At 44.8% G+C, this 17545-nt stretch overlaps 4 protein-coding genes across 4 annotated transcripts; 3 read left to right on the plus strand and 1 right to left on the minus strand.

Moving 5' to 3' along the window:
• Window positions 1–92: 92 nt before the first annotated feature.
• On the plus strand, window positions 93–7032 carry AK88_04729 (uncharacterized protein; the record flags this gene model as incomplete). The annotated part of the gene is made up of 6 exons (XM_012482337.1): window positions 93–1295; window positions 1469–2282; window positions 2790–3200; window positions 3730–4403; window positions 6310–6559; window positions 6776–7032. 6 exons carry the CDS (start codon window positions 93–95, stop codon window positions 7030–7032), a joined length of 3609 nt encoding a protein of 1202 aa, XP_012337760.1.
• Window positions 7033–7759: 727 nt separating this feature from the next.
• Window positions 7760–11203, minus strand: AK88_04730 (uncharacterized protein; the record flags this gene model as incomplete). The annotated part of the gene is made up of 5 exons (XM_012482338.1): window positions 7760–8389; window positions 8422–8700; window positions 8876–9865; window positions 10065–10865; window positions 11129–11203. 5 exons carry the CDS (start codon window positions 11201–11203, stop codon window positions 7760–7762), a joined length of 2775 nt encoding a protein of 924 aa, XP_012337761.1.
• A 1122-nt stretch (window positions 11204–12325) lies between these two features.
• On the plus strand, window positions 12326–14696 carry AK88_04731 (uncharacterized protein; the record flags this gene model as incomplete). Its single annotated transcript, XM_012482339.1, has 3 exons — window positions 12326–12406; window positions 12652–13468; window positions 13930–14696. 3 exons carry the CDS (start codon window positions 12326–12328, stop codon window positions 14694–14696), a joined length of 1665 nt encoding a protein of 554 aa, XP_012337762.1.
• A 1362-nt stretch (window positions 14697–16058) lies between these two features.
• On the plus strand, window positions 16059–17545 carry AK88_04732 (uncharacterized protein; the record flags this gene model as incomplete). Its single annotated transcript, XM_012482340.1, has 4 exons — window positions 16059–16241; window positions 16464–16995; window positions 17122–17260; window positions 17440–17545. 4 exons carry the CDS (start codon window positions 16059–16061, stop codon window positions 17543–17545), a joined length of 960 nt encoding a protein of 319 aa, XP_012337763.1.

Genomic DNA, 17545 nt, shown 5'->3' on the forward strand with positions numbered 1-17545 from the left:
ATAGTTTACATATGGCTATATAATGCATGTTATATTTGTAGGAGCTTTTTTGGAAAAATGTACAAAGCACGTGGACAGAATTTAAGGAATATATGGAACGCAGCGTAGAGAATGCGGACATAGAAGTAGCGTGTGAAGCGGGCAAGAGCGAGGGAAAAGAGCACGGGGATACATGGTCCGGTGCAGATATGGGTATATGCGAGCTAGCGTATATAGCGTTACGTTTTAAACATGGAATTCAATTAGACGGAACCCGTATGAGCCAAGAGGGCATGGACGAACAGAAGAAGAAAATACACAACTATATGAGGTGTATTCTAGTAAATATATTCATGAAGAAAATAATGGGCATGAAGTGTTTAGACCGACCTGGTGGTAAATTTGCATTCGGTCTTGTGGGAGGTGAAATAACTGACGTCGAGGGGAAACCGTTCGGTAATGTTGCATGCGAGTGGCACGATGCTGGAAAAGGAGGAGATGGAAGTGGAAGAGGTGCAAAGGACAGAGATTTGTGGGAAGTAATGAAAAGATGGAATGACCGGAATCAGATGAACATAGGGGATGGGGATTGGGGCGCATTAGGGAAAGCATGTAAAGTGGAAAAACGAGGACGTGCGGAAGTAACGGAACAGGAGGCAGTGAAGAACAAAGTGCACGAAGAGATAAAGAATGTAGAGGACGATTTAGAACAGAAGGTGCCGGAAATAATACAGGCCGTGAAAACATGTACTGAACGGGATAAGGATTGTGTAAAGAACTTATTAAAGAAAAAGCAGCAGGAAGAGATGAAGAAGGGGCAGGACCCCTCTTCAACAGCTTCACCAGGTGAAGTTCATATACCCGCGAGGCCACCACCACCTCCTCCACCAAGGAGACCATCTACACCAAGACAAGGTCCGACGGGAGTAGGATCACAGGGCGATGGAACCGGGAAAGGGCGACGACCACGCCCTGGAACAGCACCAGGCAAGAGACCAAGACCACGGCCTCGGCCACCACCAACGGACTCAGCACCATCGTCACCGTTACCGACACCCGGCGACGGCAAACCACCCGGCAGCGGAGGAGCAGAACCTGCCAAACCAGTAGCGGCGACCCTGGCATCACCACCGTCATCGGGAAGTGGCACGACGTCAACGACGACGACATCATCTGGTGGTGGTGGTGGTAAGGCTGGTTACGGTGCTGCCGAAGGAGGAGAGAAGGGGAAGAAGGCCGGAACGGACGACGATTGTGACTGGAAGAGCATAGAGGACGAGAAGAGGACGCAAGTGTACGTGCTGCGTAATTATGATGTAAGTTAAAGTAAAAAGGGCAGAGCACAGAAAACGAGAAACACATAGGAGATGGAAGGACTACTTATTCATGCATTATATACATATATAAGCACGTGTACATATGTTCCGCGGGAACAACGTACGTGAAATACAGACATCCATATCCCCTTATGCCCGTGCGCATAATACAGGAACAGCAACTGCAAAACATGAAGGATGTGTTGCAGCACTTTATGGATTATATGGCAAAGAAGGACTATATCATGGATGCCATGGGTGCAAACTGTGAAAATTCTGGTTGGGATGATATAGACCAAACATCAACATATTACACGGGTCAGACGGTAGCGGACATGATAAGATGCCGCCTGGTGTCAGGAGCGCTGTGGTTTGCCAACGGTGATAGCATAGCAGGGAAAAGCAGAGATATGGATGAAACGCAGAACAGGCTAAGATGCGAGCTAGTGAATGCATTCGGGTACATACTACACCACAAGTATTGTGAAAATAAGACACCGTGGAAAAGAGGTATAAAGTATGCCTGGAAAACGGTAAAAGCAATGGCTGGGGAGGGAGGAATAATGGCAAATGCACAAGGTCCAGTTATGACGGGTGACTGTACAGAATGTGGATATAAAGTTACACACGGTTCCGTGAGAGCAGTAGATGGAGATATGGTAAACCTATTAATAACTGAAGGAAGAATAATGGACAAGATAGGAGAAATGGAGAGGACGCAGGACTGCAGTGTGAAGTGGACTGAGTATAAGTCGCGGCCAGGGGCGAGTGATGGCAAGGGAAGAGTGGACTGGAAGAAAATCCCTGAAGTAAAACAAGAGGAAAAGAAGATAATACAGATAACGAAGGAGGCAGTTGAAGAAGTTAAAAACAAAATAGACGAACAACTTAAAACAAAAGCAAAGGAAGGTAAGAACACGACGTACCGGAGTAGTAACAACACGGTGCATGGGAACACGGAGAATATGACTAGTAACAACACGACAAGTAAGAATACGATTACGGACGGTAGAAATATACGGCCGAATAAGGATAGCCACAACACGCACGGGCGAGCAACAGCGCACACGCATGGCGGAACAGCGCCGCGACCACAACAACACGCACACGCGGGGGGAACAGCACAGCAAACTAATTCGCTGCTGCTTTGCTGCCCCACTTCCCTGAGGACTTCGCTTGTGCGATGAGCGGCGGCGACGAGGATGAGTGTAGACGAGCTGTGTGAGGTGGCGGCCCAGAGATGACGACGACAACATAAACGTGTACTACTACCATCTAGCCCAAGTTCACCGAGTACGCAGTCCACGTCACCGTACGCTTGCTGTCGCCTGACCCAGTTCACCGAGTCCATCTCGACCCACTGCATCGACACACTATATCGAGCCGGCGCCTACGCTGCCGCTACCTGATCGAACCGTGCCGCCCCCTTCTTTCTGTACCACTTGTGTCCTTTGTTTTTTTTATCATCTACACTTCTTTCCTTTGTTATTGCAGCGACGGAGGCGGCACCGAAGACAGAGGGGTCCGGGGAAGACAAGACAAAGGACAAGGGGAAGGCAACAAAACCTGGGGGATCTCAGATAACAAAACCGTCAAGCACACCATCACCATCAGCGCCAGGGGAACTAGGCAGAGCAGACACAACAGGGTCGGCAGACGCAACCACTGTTACACCTGGGCAACCACAACCACCGGCATCCCCACCCGCGCCAGGGGCAGCAGGAACCCAACCTGATACCGGTGCTGCAACACCCAAGGGACCACAGGAACCATCAGGTGAGCAAAAGTGTAAGGCGACTCTGCATAACCATCAACTCACCACCGGACGTATTGTTATAACTCCAACCTGCACGCCCGATGAAGCTTTAGGAGGCGCAAACCACGTCCACGATGCTAGTGCTAATGGTAATGTACACTAGGGTACACATAGAAAGAACACCTCGAATACAAATAACAGACAACACAAAAATGAAACAGCGAACAACTTTTCCGGAGACAGAGAGGGAGAGACACCACGAAGCGAGAGAAGCCAAACGTCGAATGAGAGTGAGCGGCGCAGTCAGCGGCCGAGCGATGGGGAGACAGAGACAGCCGCGGCCGGTAGAGCGACGCAGAGACGTAGACGTCGACAGACAGACACACACACTGTGTGTTGTGTGTGTGTGTTGTGTGTGCTGTGGGCGACCGAGAGAGAGTCTTTTCCCGGGGTGGCACCTGCCAACCACCGTTCGCCTCCACGACGCCCGCCCTACCAACGTCCATCCGTCTGCTGCCCCGGCCCGTGTCTTGCCCCGTCCGTCTCCTGCTCCCCACCGTCCCCTTCGTGAACCATGGTGCCAACCGTGTGGTCAACCACCGTGAACCGTGTGGCCATGCACCGTATAAAACTTCAGTTTCATCACATTCTTCCTTTCACCTGACCTTGATCTTACAGGTGGCAGTGCTACAGAGCACACGACATCTAAGGACGGCCACGGTTCATCAGCGGTTGTAGGAGCAGCACCCGCCGCACCGGAATCCCAGCCACTTACCCCTGTCTCCACTATGGGGCAGGATCCAGACAAGGGTTCGACGCCGGATGTGGCTACTACAATATCATCATCAACACCAGGGGAACCACCAACACAGACAGATCCCGTAGATGCAGTACCAGGTTCACAAGCACCGGTACATTCTGTGGACGACAGCACTGCGGACCCCGCTGGTCAGGGCGTCGCCGTCGGTAACGATGACCCCCCTCCTCTCAATCCACCTAAACCAAAACCGAACCCGAACCCAAATCAATCGGGTAGTAGCGGCGGCGGCGGCCAAGGTAGCGAGGTAAGTGTTCCTACCAATAATCAGGCTGATCCGAATACACAACAAAATGCGGGCAGTGGACAAGGCGACTTCACTTTAGAAATAGCACTTCCAACAGGAGGGGGCGATGTGGGCGGATCATATGGAACAGGTCCAACACCAGGTCCAAAGGGGAACCCTCCGCACAATGTGCAACACGATGGCCCCTTCTTCCCCGACCTAACCGCCGATATCCTTACCGCCACTACTCCCGTACTCTTCTTCCTGTCCGCCGTCACCGTCGCCGTCGTTAGTTATTCCCGTTGGAAGGTAAGCGCGCAACACTACACGCTCACACAAGCACGCACAAGCCCGCAGAAATATACCTGAGTGGAAAGTGGAACAACAACCGTTGCCATCCGCCTTCCACATTCCTTATTTGTATGTTCCCATAGGGGCCGTAATTAACTTTACACTATTTGGAAGTTACTCCCTTCACACAAACAAAAACACGATAGCAACTTTAAAAAGAAGAAAAAAAAAAAACACTAGCGACGTAAGTCCCTACATGCCTCTACATGTATTTTCGAGGGACATAAGGTTGGCCTTGTGGGATACATTATTAGATACGCGCGTACACAAAAGATTTATATATAATACTAGCATAATATGCATATATTCTTGTAATTACTATGGTTTAATATTTTTCTAAAACAAAAAAGAATAAAAAAAATTCCTACAACCGGAAGCCTCCAAACTCTGGTACTTCGGAAATCTCAAACCTCAAACAACGAACCTTTGATAGGAATTCCGCAACCCCATAATCCTGAAATTTTAAAATCCGGGAACGTCGCAATCCTAAAACTTTTCAATGCTGAATTCTCACAACCTTGACATTTTAAGCCCTAAACCGGTTAAATCGCTTAAACCTTTTAAAATCATAAACGGTTGACACTTGACCCTTGAACACTGAATCATAAATCCGGATTTCGGAACCTTTCAATCCCGGACACCATACAATCCTGAACCATGGATCTGAAATACGGATTAACAAACTTCTCAATCATGGAACCTTAAGCCCCTAAGCATAAACCCATAAATCGCTTAAACTAGAGAACTGCGATCCTTGAATCTTAAATCCGGAAACCTTAAACCCTAAGCCCCAAGCCCACAATTTCACCCAACATGTACCCGTTATTTATATATGCCTCACACGCTTAAATTAATCAATTCGCATTTTGTCAAAGCAAAAGGAGCGGTATGCGTACACAAAACGTTGCAAACAATATGTTCACATTTATTATTTATCACTGCGCGTAATAAATCTGAGAACGATATAAATGACGACCCCCATAAATAAAAAACGGCCACGATATACATGTATAATTATGCAAGTACGTGACAATAACAAACCCCCCAAAAACACTGACACAAGGCAACGTTGAGCCCGAAGCTCTACAAGCACGACAAAAAATTATGTCGCGGTGCTTATATGTAAAAGGGGGTATAATTGATTCTCTTCTGCTTATTTTCTTCACCGTTGTATCTAATTTAAAACGATAAAATGCTATTTCACGTGTAGAGTTATATCACTCGCAATATACAATTTGCTCCCATTACGCCGTTAACACGGCGACATGATTGATCAGCCCGTGCTGAAATTGTGAAAAACGTTGACCCCTTTAGGTAATGTTGCATCATATAATATATACCAAAAATGGGTTTTTCCCTGTTTTCTTCCGTACTTCCTTCTCCGCTTATATTATGGTGCACCTGAATTATTTATGCAAATCATTTTGATGTAGTTAGGCAAGAACAGTAAATTACGCACAAAAATGATTTTATCAATGTTCACTCTTGGCCGATGAAAAGAAGTGTTACGCGCTTAATCTATACACCTACATGTGGAAGAGAAAACAATTCTATAATTCATACATATATAAACAACATATCGCCACTTCTACCATTTTATACACGGAAAGAGCAAAGGAAGAAACAGAATGATGTTGCTTGTGAAATTCTCTATATTTATGCTAGTCCATTGCTTATGGCAAATTGCTGACGGTGTATGATACAAACAAATTTATTTTGGGGAGTTACCACATTTATTGGGATAAACCCTTAACGTGTTCATAACAATTATAAATCTGCCTGTAATTATTTTTCACGCTCTACGTCCTTGTATACATACACCACAACAAACCCATGTATTGCCCTTTTTTTTTCTACATTTTAGGCGAGTACACTAGGCACATCCTCGGGTAATGGCACAAGTCAATATGGCACGGTAGATGCCAGTACAGTTGGAACGACTACAGTGTCGTTGAGTGATGCAACGGATGTAGGGAAACGGGGCACACGTAATTTTTACGGTGGTCGCGTGATGGGTAGTCCTGCGAAGAACACCGTGTTCCATAACATGCGTAGGAAGTTAAAAACCAAGGTGCACGTCAAGAATCCACGACCTGTACAGAGGAAGTCACAGGGTAGAACAGCGCAGAAAAAGATGCAGGAACTTTGTCAGAAATTGAGATGTTGTAAAATGGGGAGGGGAGCGCGTTTAGGGCTTATACTGCTCTTTGTTCTTATTTACCCTTTGCTTGAGGCGTGCTCAACCCCGTTCTTTTATGTGCTAGGTGAGACATTGGGAGTTATGGGAAATGGAGCTGTGTGGCCCTTTTTTACGCTTCCTGCACTTATAGCGCTCATCTATTTGGGCGTTCTATTCTGGTTCTGCTACTCAAAGAAAGGAAGAAATATATTAAGGGAAGCTTGGACGTGCGAAACATTCCCAGAAAAAGACAAGAACCTAGAGGTACCCGGGAAACAAGAGGTACGGAGGGAACCAGAAGCACTCGCCAAGCAGAGGGCACCGGAAAAACTAAGAGTACCCGGGAAGCAGAAGACATCTGGGAAACTGAAGGTACCCTGGAAAATAAAATTACCTAGGAAAGCATAAGTAACTGTCGTTTTCTACTTCTTGTAGACTATGTCGACGTTATGATATGTTATTCGTGTATTTACTAGATCGAGCACCCCATGATGTCCTATGCTTTTTATGTGACATGGCTTATTCAGATTTATATTATTTACCTAATTGTTTCGCTTTACATTGTCATACTGTTTGTACTCTGTACGAATATACATAGGTGTTCGTATATATATATTGTACTGTTAGTTTATATAATAAGTTGTTGATGAATATTTTTAATGGGATACCCATTGTAAGAAAAAAAAGGGAATCCTGCTACATTACGTATATATAATGCAAGACTACTTTATACCTTACATGTAACCAATATTACATTAGGATTACACTTGATGCAACATGTGGCAATATTTGCATAAAATAGAATGTTCTTCTTTTTTTTTTTTTTTTACTCAAAAATTCTGACACCTAATGAATATCCCCCTTTTTTGGGCACTATAATATTGTACACGATAATAACAACATACGTGATGTAGACTATAGTATAAACGGATATAGTGATGCAGGGATGTGTACAACATCATCTACAGGGACAACACGTCTCACGGGAACAACGTATATACCCCTTGCAGCCTTCTTCCCCGACAAGCTTCTCAACTGTTCTGCAATAGATTATCCACGTACAACTAGTTAACGATAAATTCGGAACACCGTACACTCGTCTCCGTTACCGCTGCCGTCGTGGACGCCGCTGTGCTCAACGCTCAACCGAAGTGGGGGCAGCGAACTGGGGCAGCGAACAGGATGCGCTGTTCCACCGCGTGTGCGTGTTGTTGTGGCGGCATCCATGCGCGGTCGTATCGGTGGCGAGCGTATCTTCGTATTCGTGTGCGGGCGTAGTCGTATTCGGCCGTATATTGGTATTCTTATTCTTCGTATGCTCTGTGTGCTTACCTGTCTTTTCCTCCTCCTTAATTTTCTGTTCCACTAACTCCTTAATGTTTTCAAAAGCTTCCTTCGTCTTGTTCCTTATTGTTTTCTCTGTTTCCTTGACCTCAGTTATCTTATCCTCAATCTGCACGTCACCTAGCGTAATACCCATCCTTTGCGTATAGTCCGTCCAAAGCGTATTACAGTGCGCCTTTCCTTGTATGACCCCTATTTTGTTCATGATTTGTCCTTCCTGCAGGAACCAGGTTACCATGTCTCCATTTCTGATTCTGAATGGCCCACCTGGAATGTTATACCCACACATGGTGCACCTTCCTTCAAAGACTGGACCTGTCATTGTTGTCGTTCCACCGTATTTACTGGAGTTCATTTCATTCATTGTTTTCCAGGCATACTCAATACCCCTTTTAAATCCTTTTTTATCTCCACAATACATCTTTTTGAGTATGTGCCAAATGCATTCGCTACGTCGCATTTTAACCTTTCTTCAAGGTCATCAATGACCCCAGTTTTCCCTTGGGCATTGATATCACTTCGGTTTCCTCCGTTCGCAAAGAATAATGCTCCTGACATGAGTCGACACCTCATGACGTCCGCCACAGTTTGATCCCTCCTGAGCTTTTTATCCACATCATCCCATCCTGTATTGTGACAATTCGCACCCATGGCATCCATTTCCCAGTTATCCTGATCCATATAGTTCATGAATTCATCTAGCACGCTCTTCGTTTTTTTTAGTTCGTCTGTCTGTATTATATACATGAGAATAAGGAAATATGCGTGTCTACATTTCATCTGTACTCTGGATCGTGGGAACATTTATACCCATGTATATGCATGTGACCTCATGAATAAATTTGAATCCTATTCTGTATGCATCTCCCTTTCTTTGCTTTTCTCTTCTCTTTTTACTTTAACTTACACCATGAGGTGGCATCACGACTATTTCCCTCCTATTCTCGTCCTCTATGCTCTTCCAGTCACAATCGTCGTCCGTTCCGGCCTTCTTCCCCTTCTCTCCTCCTTCGGCAGCACCGTAACCAGCCTTACCACCACCACCACCAGATGATGTCGTCGTCGTTGACGTCGTGCCACTTCCCGATGACGGTGGTGATGCCAGGGTCGCCGCTACTGGTTTGGGCTCGGAGGCGGGTGTGGCGGCGGCAGGCTGGACTGTCTGGTGCCCTGCCTTTAACATGTCATCTACTCTTTTTACTTCCTCCTTTATTTCCTGCACTACACCTTTAACTGCTTCAATTATTTTCTCCTCTTTCATTGCTTTCAAAAGTACCCTCTGGTTCCATGTGTCGTCGTCCTCATCGTTCCCCTTCGTCCACTTCGCCCTGTATTCAGCCCATGGCTTATTGCATACTGCAGGGTTCCCTGGTGTCCTCATCCTTTGTATTACATGTGTATTCCCAATTAACCCGCTCCTTATTACTGATAGTTTAAACCCCTCCTTTGCATATTTCGTGTTGTATTGCCCATAGTCGCACGTGCCCTTTGTCAAAGGGTTCTCTTTGCCTAATAAGTCTTCCATCTTCTTCATCGTGTACCGTGCATACATGAGTCCTCTGGTACTTCTTTTTCCACATTCCATTTCTTTCAATAGTTCCTCAAAAACATTTATAACCATACATTTTAATTCTGATTCCTCGTCTTTACTAAGCGCAGTGCCACCATTTATACGTGGTCCTATGTGGTTCCCGTTGGCCATGAATAATAATGCTCCGGTCATGATCGCACACCTTATCACGTTTGCAACCGATTGCCCTGCGTTGTGTGAGCCTTGGTACGGTTCCCAACCAGCGTTAAAGCAATTGGCCCCATATAATTGTACATGCTCTTCTATCCTTTCCATATGATCTATAAAACTATACAATACTGTTTTTATTTTATCCCACATATCCCTCTATATGTTATGCATAAAGAAAAGAAATGGACGGAAATATATGCACGCCTGCATTCTGTATTGACTGCTAATAGTGGTTTACTAGTTCACGTAGAATTTACTCGCTCTTATACATGGATCCGTCGTGTGCCTTAAATATGTATGCACCCCACTGCTTAACCCCTCTATGTTCAGTCCCCGTGTGGTCACCTCAACTTACATCACACGCAATGGCTGCTGTCACCAGGTCTGTTGCTGCGGCAGTAGTGTTCCGTGGCTTCGGTGGCTTTGTCCCAATGGTCTCAATGTCGTGCTGTACAGCAGTGTTCAGTTTACTGTTGTTTGTGGTCGCATCTATTCCTTTGAATATGTTATCTAATTCTTCCCGAGTGTCGTTATTACTTTCTGTAATTATTTTCTGTATGTCCTCAGCACTGTTATCATTCAGGGCCTTTATAATACCATGATTCTTTGCCCAAGCACTCATCCCCCTTGGCCCTTGCGATTTGCATGTAGCAACCTCCTTCAATGTTCCCCGTGCCCCGAGCCCCCCATCCTCCCAGTCCTCCATTCTGTTCTTCATGGTCGCCGCAATAAACTTCAATCCGGTTACTATTTCTGCATAACTATAATTCCTACATTTGCCATATTTAAATTGGTCCTTATTTGTCCTATTCTCTATTTCCAGGTGCCCTGCCGCCCTTTGCACCATGTGACTGTATGCACTGTCCCTATCATACAGCTGCCCCAGGGCTATGCCCCCGGCCCAACATCTTATATAATGTTCGACATCCTCCATCTCACTGTTGTTGTGCTCCCGTGCGATCCATTGCCTGTTTGTGTACGAGTATCCATTCATGAAGTACAGGATATTCATAATTTTATGACACTCTGATATACAGAATTCCTTGCCATCCCCGGGATATATATATGTGCACATTATATCAATAGATTTGTCATCAGCATTAATATTTGCCCTCAAGGTATCGAATATACTGTCTATATGTGTCCATAGAGTCTCCTACAACAGGAAGAATTTATATAAGCATGCATATGTGCCCTCTGAGCACCTTTTCTCTTCTTCCTTTATTACATTCATGCACAAATGTACATAAGCCCCATTGTGGTCTCTATATTCCTTTGTTCATTTGAACACTATTAATATTTCATGGTACTTATACAATTATAGTATGCATATATATATATATGTTAATACGCTTTGTATGTATATACTCATGTAACCGCAATTGTTTCCTACATTTGTTCCGTTTGGACATAACTTACCTCACCGCGCCAGACTGCATCGTTCTTGTTCTTTTGTACATACTCGACCAATGCATCGGTAAATTTCTTCGCCATTCTGATCTAACTCCTAAATTATACTATACCGCGGTCATGAAAAAAACTGTCTTTCTCCGTATTCCATGCCACCCCGTCAATACAACCAATGTGGTACTTGCCCCCTGCGTTCTTAATTCTAATCCTCGTCCTTCAATACCACAGTGTAAACTTATATTAAACCTGTTAATAACTCATAAATGCAATATGTGCCCTGATCTGATACATTCATTTCGCATGTACCCCCCAAAGAGCCCTTTCCCGTTACAAATCATAACAGAATACATTTCACTACAATGTCCTTACACATACATTTCCTGTGTATCTATATTGTGTGTTATGAAGAAAAACGGGACAATATAGGAAAATAAAAGAAAAAAAAAATAGTACACTACACTACCTAGGCACACTACACCGTCATGAATATACACCCCCGCCCTTCACACACTGTCTCTGTGTGCGTACAACTAAAACCGCAGTATAACAACAACATCAATTCTTCTTCCGTCGTTGCTGCCGTCCTTCCGCCGTCCTTCCGTCGTTGCCGCGCCTCGTACACACATTGTCCGAGTGAAGGGGTATTCGACGAAGTAGCCGAGTGTAAGCAGCAGGAGGATTGTCTCTCCGAGCAAACGCGTCGACCAACGCGGCCGGGTAAAGCAGATTGTCCGAGTAACGCGTCGAGTAACGCGGCCAAGTGTAAGACCGATTCGACGTAGTAGCCGAGTGAAGCGGTTCGATTACGGCGTTCGCGTAAACGATTCGACGAAGTAGCCGCAGGAGGGCCGGCGACCACGACGGCAGAAGAAATTGATGTTGTTGTTATACTGCGGTTTATTGTAGAGCGGTGTAGAAAGGGGGGAGCGGGGGTGCTTTTCATGACGTGTGGCGTGTAGTGTTTTTTATATTTGTTTTTTTTTTTTTGTCATCCCACGATTTATGGGGTGTGTCATTAAATTCACATAGGGCTTAGTTTGTTAATGGGACATGTTTCCGAAGGCACCCTATAATGCAAGACATATTCCATTGCCTCAGAAACTGCATAATACGTAATAGAATATTGTGTCCATATTATACTCAAGCCGTTATCTGAGCGATAATTGTTTCATCCGTTGCACACTATTAATTCATGATAAGGACAATATGACGTATGCGACGTTAGGGGCTTTATTAGCACAATATGTGCTGAAAAGGGGAATAGGGCGGGATGAAAAAGCATATACGGTAATTCATTGTGAGGGCAAAATGGAGTGAGCAGGCGCCTACACATATATATAGGTGGTCGATACGCAGGGTAATCAGCTTGCAGACAACATATGTTTACGTTACTTGAACGGGACAGCATATGCCCGCTGTGAGGATAGCATACCTGGTACAGAATGTAGCATAGCGGCGACTGGCCTGAGTATCCTCCGTGAAGACAGGAAAATGATATATATGTACTTGCCCCCGCATTACTCCAATTGTAGAAAAGCCTATGGGAAGATGTAAAAGCGCTACTCGAAGAATTTGTGAAATATTTGGAAGATGAGAACCTAGACAGCTATGCAGCTAATTGTTTGAACGCGGGTTATAGGAGTCTGAGGCGAAAAGAAACATTTAAGGTAAAGATAGTAGCGGATAGACTAATGTGCACACTCATGTCACGAGCATTATTTTTCATGAACAGGTGGCCACAGCAGTCCGGGGTTTCGCACGAAAGAGAAGATGAGAATGCAGCGTTGAAGGAATATATAAGGTGCGCAATAGTAAATATATTTATGTCCATATTGCTGGCATCTCCATGCAAAAGTCAAATGGGAATAGATAATGCATGGTACACAATGAAAGAACTGGAGAAAGCTTCGCCTGGATTAATTAAAGAGGGAAAGTGCGGCCAGGGAGTGTTTCAAAACATACAAACACAGCAATTCGACATGGGGCAAAAGATTCAGGAATGGTTAGAGAAAAACAAGAAGTTGACTGAAGAAATTGGACGGGGACAAGTACAAGGCAAATGTAAGGAAGAGATAAAAGGACTTGACGGGGCCACAAAGGGTACACATAACATGGATGAAGAAATAGAAATGAAGACAGAGGAGAGAGACGCTATACGTGAGTTAGGCCAACAACTGAAGACCATAGTTCAGGAGGTAAAGACGGGCGCAGTGCAATGCGCGCAGACACCTGGAACATGCATGAAGTCTATCCAGGACGTCTCCAGCAGCAATCCTGAGAATGCCGAGAGTAAGGCCACAGTACCGAACTCTGTCGCCGGCGGAAAACCAGCACCAGACGCACCGACAGGTAAGGACCGATGGGGATAAAGCACGAATGCGGCCCGAACACCAACACGACTGCACACGAATCATACGCCCGCACACAGCCGAATATGGATCCCGCCATCACCACCACAAAACACGGCGGAACAGCCAACAGCGGTGCGCTGCCCCACTTCGTTGACGTTGAGCTGCGGCGACGGCATCGATAGCGGCGGCGATGGCAGACGGCGACAAATAAAAGTTGTACTGCTACCATCTAGCCCAAGTTCACCGAGTACACCTCACCGTGCGCTTGCTGCCGCTTGACCGAGGCGACCGAGTTCACCTCGCCGTACGCTTGCTGCCGCCTCACTCAGTCCACCGCATTCACCTTGACCCACTGCATCGACCCATGCATCGAGCCGGACCTGCCGTTACGTGACCCCACCGTGCCGCCCCCTTCTTTCTGTACCACTGGTGTCGTTTATCATTTTTCTTCCTTTGCAGAGGAAGAGGCTAAAAATCAGACACCACCACCGAAATCACAGCAACCGGAGAAGACGGAAAACACTCCATCGGCACCATCCGTGGTGCCCGGACCAAAGGGACGATCAGAGGACTCAACAGCAGCACAGCCTTCAGGAGTAGGATCGCCACCACAAGCACCTGCATCTCCAGTATTACCAGCCAGGCCACCACCACCTCCTCCACCAAGGAGACCATCCACACCAAGACAAGGTCCAACACAGGGCGCGGGGAGGGCGGGGGTCGCAACATCCAAAGGGATGCCACGCCCTGCAACAGGACCAGGGAGGAGACCAAGACCACGGCCGACACCGCCGAGAACGAAGTCGACGGAGTCACAGCCACCGGATAAACCGACCGGTGCTAACGGCAAAGTCCGGGACCCTAAGCAAGAATCGACGTCACCACCCGTCACGGGAGCCGGCAGCCACGGCAAGGACGGCAAGGACGGCAAGGACGGCAAGGACGGCAAAGGACCTGCACCAGCCAAACCAGTAGCGTTGAACAAAAATTCGTCCAAGGGGAAACCACCGGTAGGCACAAAGACGGAGACGACGGGGTTAACCAATACGGTAGTAACGAGAACGACCCGGCGGATGCGCGCGTTGTGGATGCTCATTCTCGCGTCGATCATTGAAGAGTGCAAATTCGAGAATAATATTCACGATAAAGAATTATATGTACACAATTGTTTACAGAATATGCGAAATGAGGATGGGCAGCACATGAATAGGAGTAGCACATTATAACAGTTACATCCCATTTGGTTCGTTTAATGACATAATGTGTTACTACGCTTAAGTTCCTACTCCTGTTTTTTTTTTTTTTTTTTTTTTTTGTTTTTTCTCTGTTTCAAAAGGTTTCGTCATTCTAAACAATATTAGTTTGCATTTCTGTTCTTTTTTCTTCTCTTACTCGTTTTGACGGAGAACGCATACGTGAAAATTATGTTACCATAACAATATAACTTTTTCTCTTCACATAAGTATAAAAATACTCTATACACAAATCTTCATAAGTTTGAGTTAAACTTTGTTTTTTTTTTTGCGATAAAATATACAGTCACAACAAATTTTGTTTGCATCTCCGTTATACAATAATGCGATTGAGCGCATTCTCATTCCAAACGATTGAATAAGGCACCTAGTATTTTTTATCCATCAACGTATTATGCGCAGCGTATAAAAAGTCATAAAAACGTAAGTTGAGCATATACTGCTATATATGCAACGGTTCAGTTACAAAAGAAACATTTTCCATCTAAAACCCTACAACTCAAAGCCCACACATTTATTGAAAATGTACAATGACCTCTCCTTCTTTCAGAAGCTCAAAATAATGTATCATCTGTGCATTGTTCTTGTTTTTTTTTTTTTTTTGTTTTTTTTTTTTATTTAACACACGGCATACACAAATTCCCTTATTCATATATTATATTCCGGTTCCTATAATAAAAAAAAAAATTCGCCCAACACTATTTCTCCCCTTTCACTCACTTTTATTGCGGCAACACTTTTCTTTTAATTCTGTTTAGCTCTTATTATTACTGATCTAAATTAACTAAAAATTGCGAGTACAACTGCTTGTTCCTTTTTACTCCATAATAAAAATTTCCATGTGAACAACAATGACATCACATGCAAAATAGGAAGTAGCATATATTATATTATTATTAACGTCCATTTAAGTATTGTAAATTCTCTCTTCTTCTTCTTGAATTTTCCAGTAACCTTCCTAAGAATTCAGTTCCTAGGAACTATGCTATAATTTATATATATTTATATTTTTCAAAAAAAAAAGGGAATCTTCCCTTGTTCTAATGTTTTAAAGGTAAGGCACCTTTTTTCAGAATTCTACTATTATGTAGAAATACAAAATAAAAATTAGAACTACGCAAAACAGCATGCTTAACAAAAAAAAGAATGCACATACATATATAAATTATGCCTCATCATATTTAATACTTTCTCTTTTGTAGAAACTGTCATTTCTATATAAGAATGGTACATGTATGTCCTTATTACACATCATAAAGGGTATTATACTTAGTGAACCAAGAGAGCAGTGCTGCCTGCTTTACTCTTCTCTTTTATATAAAGACCCACAGAAACATGTCACACGTCAACGAAGAAACAACATCGACAAGCAACGTCTCACAAAGAGCGTCGCAATGCCGAAATGGCACAACGGTTTCCGCAGGTAATGAAGGTGAAACACATGACAATAGGCCACACAGGTCCCTTTTCTCCAAAACAGCTGCTATGCTTTTTGCTGCTGCTTGCATCTGCGTAACGGTAAGCTCACTGCAAGTGAAAGTTTACATGATCACATATAGATGTGGAGACTGGAATGTTGCGCACTCGGCTATATGTATGTGCCGTACGCAACATGCCCGAATATTTATATGTATATTTTTGTCCTTCCGGTTCTTACTTCCCCTTTTTGTTCCTTTCTCCATTGCCATTCTATTATTAATTCAACTCATCACCACTCCTCTTCGCTTCCCCTTTCTACAGCATCCAGATAAATTCGACAGACACGCAGAGCCTTTGGCCAAATTACGCGTACATAACAGAGTCGCGCGCAGTTTAGCAAAGGTAAAACTATTTGCATCAGATGATGAACTTGAATTAGATCCGATGGTATTCGAACACTATGACGGGGCCTACGACGATGTCGACGAACCTTATGCAGAAGCGTATGGATTTCCCCCCAAACGAGTATACTCTCGCAACCAATGGACAAAACCCAAAAAACGATGTTATAGAGACGGACCAGGAGCTATTCTAAAAGAACGGAAAATAGTGGAGTACGAGATACCACAACAAGTCCATTATGAACGAAAGTGGAAAATAGAACATGATGCAAGGGAAGAAGAAGTCCATAACGGCGACAAATTATCTGCCGATGTAGCAGTCGCCGCGTCAGTTAACAAATCTAGAACATCCGTTTCGAAGTTGGGTGCAGAAGAGCCGTTGCCATCATCCCCACAAAATAAAGGACAAAGTGGACAAACGAAACAGGAACCGACAGGATCTTCAGGTGCAGGTAAAACGGATATGTGCACACACGAGGAGAACATAAAGTTCGCGGAGGTTGCGTTGGAGGCTTCCCCACAAATGCCCCATTCGGTGCAATGCTCATGAAATCCTATTGCACACACCTAATTTACAGGAACGACCCCAAGCACCGGAAGCACCGGAAGCACCGGAAGCACCGGAAGCGCAAAGAACGGGAGGCAGGCTGAAGCAGTTAACATGAAAACCGGGAGAGACTTTAGTAGACGAAAATTGGCTACATATATTACCTATAGGTACTGCAAGTTCTTCGTTGTGGCTATTGTCATTTATGTAATAATAATGATTGCTGCTGGCGGTATCCTTGGAGGTGTAGCTTGGGGTGTACTTGGGTGTACTTTTGGGTGTTTTAACATGACTCAGGGTGTTAAAGGAGTTTTGTGTGCACTTGGGATTCTCATACCCTCCGCTGCAGGTGGTGCGGGTATACTCAGTATGTTGTCACTTCTGCTATTCCGGTGCTGCTACCGAAAGAGAAGGCAACAGTGCCGAAGAAAGCTCTAAAGGATAAAATTACATGA

Source organism: Plasmodium fragile (assembly GCF_000956335.1).
Source record: "Plasmodium fragile strain nilgiri unplaced genomic scaffold supercont1.74, whole genome shotgun sequence".
In the NCBI taxonomy this organism is placed as follows: Eukaryota; Apicomplexa; class Aconoidasida; order Haemosporida; family Plasmodiidae; genus Plasmodium; species Plasmodium fragile.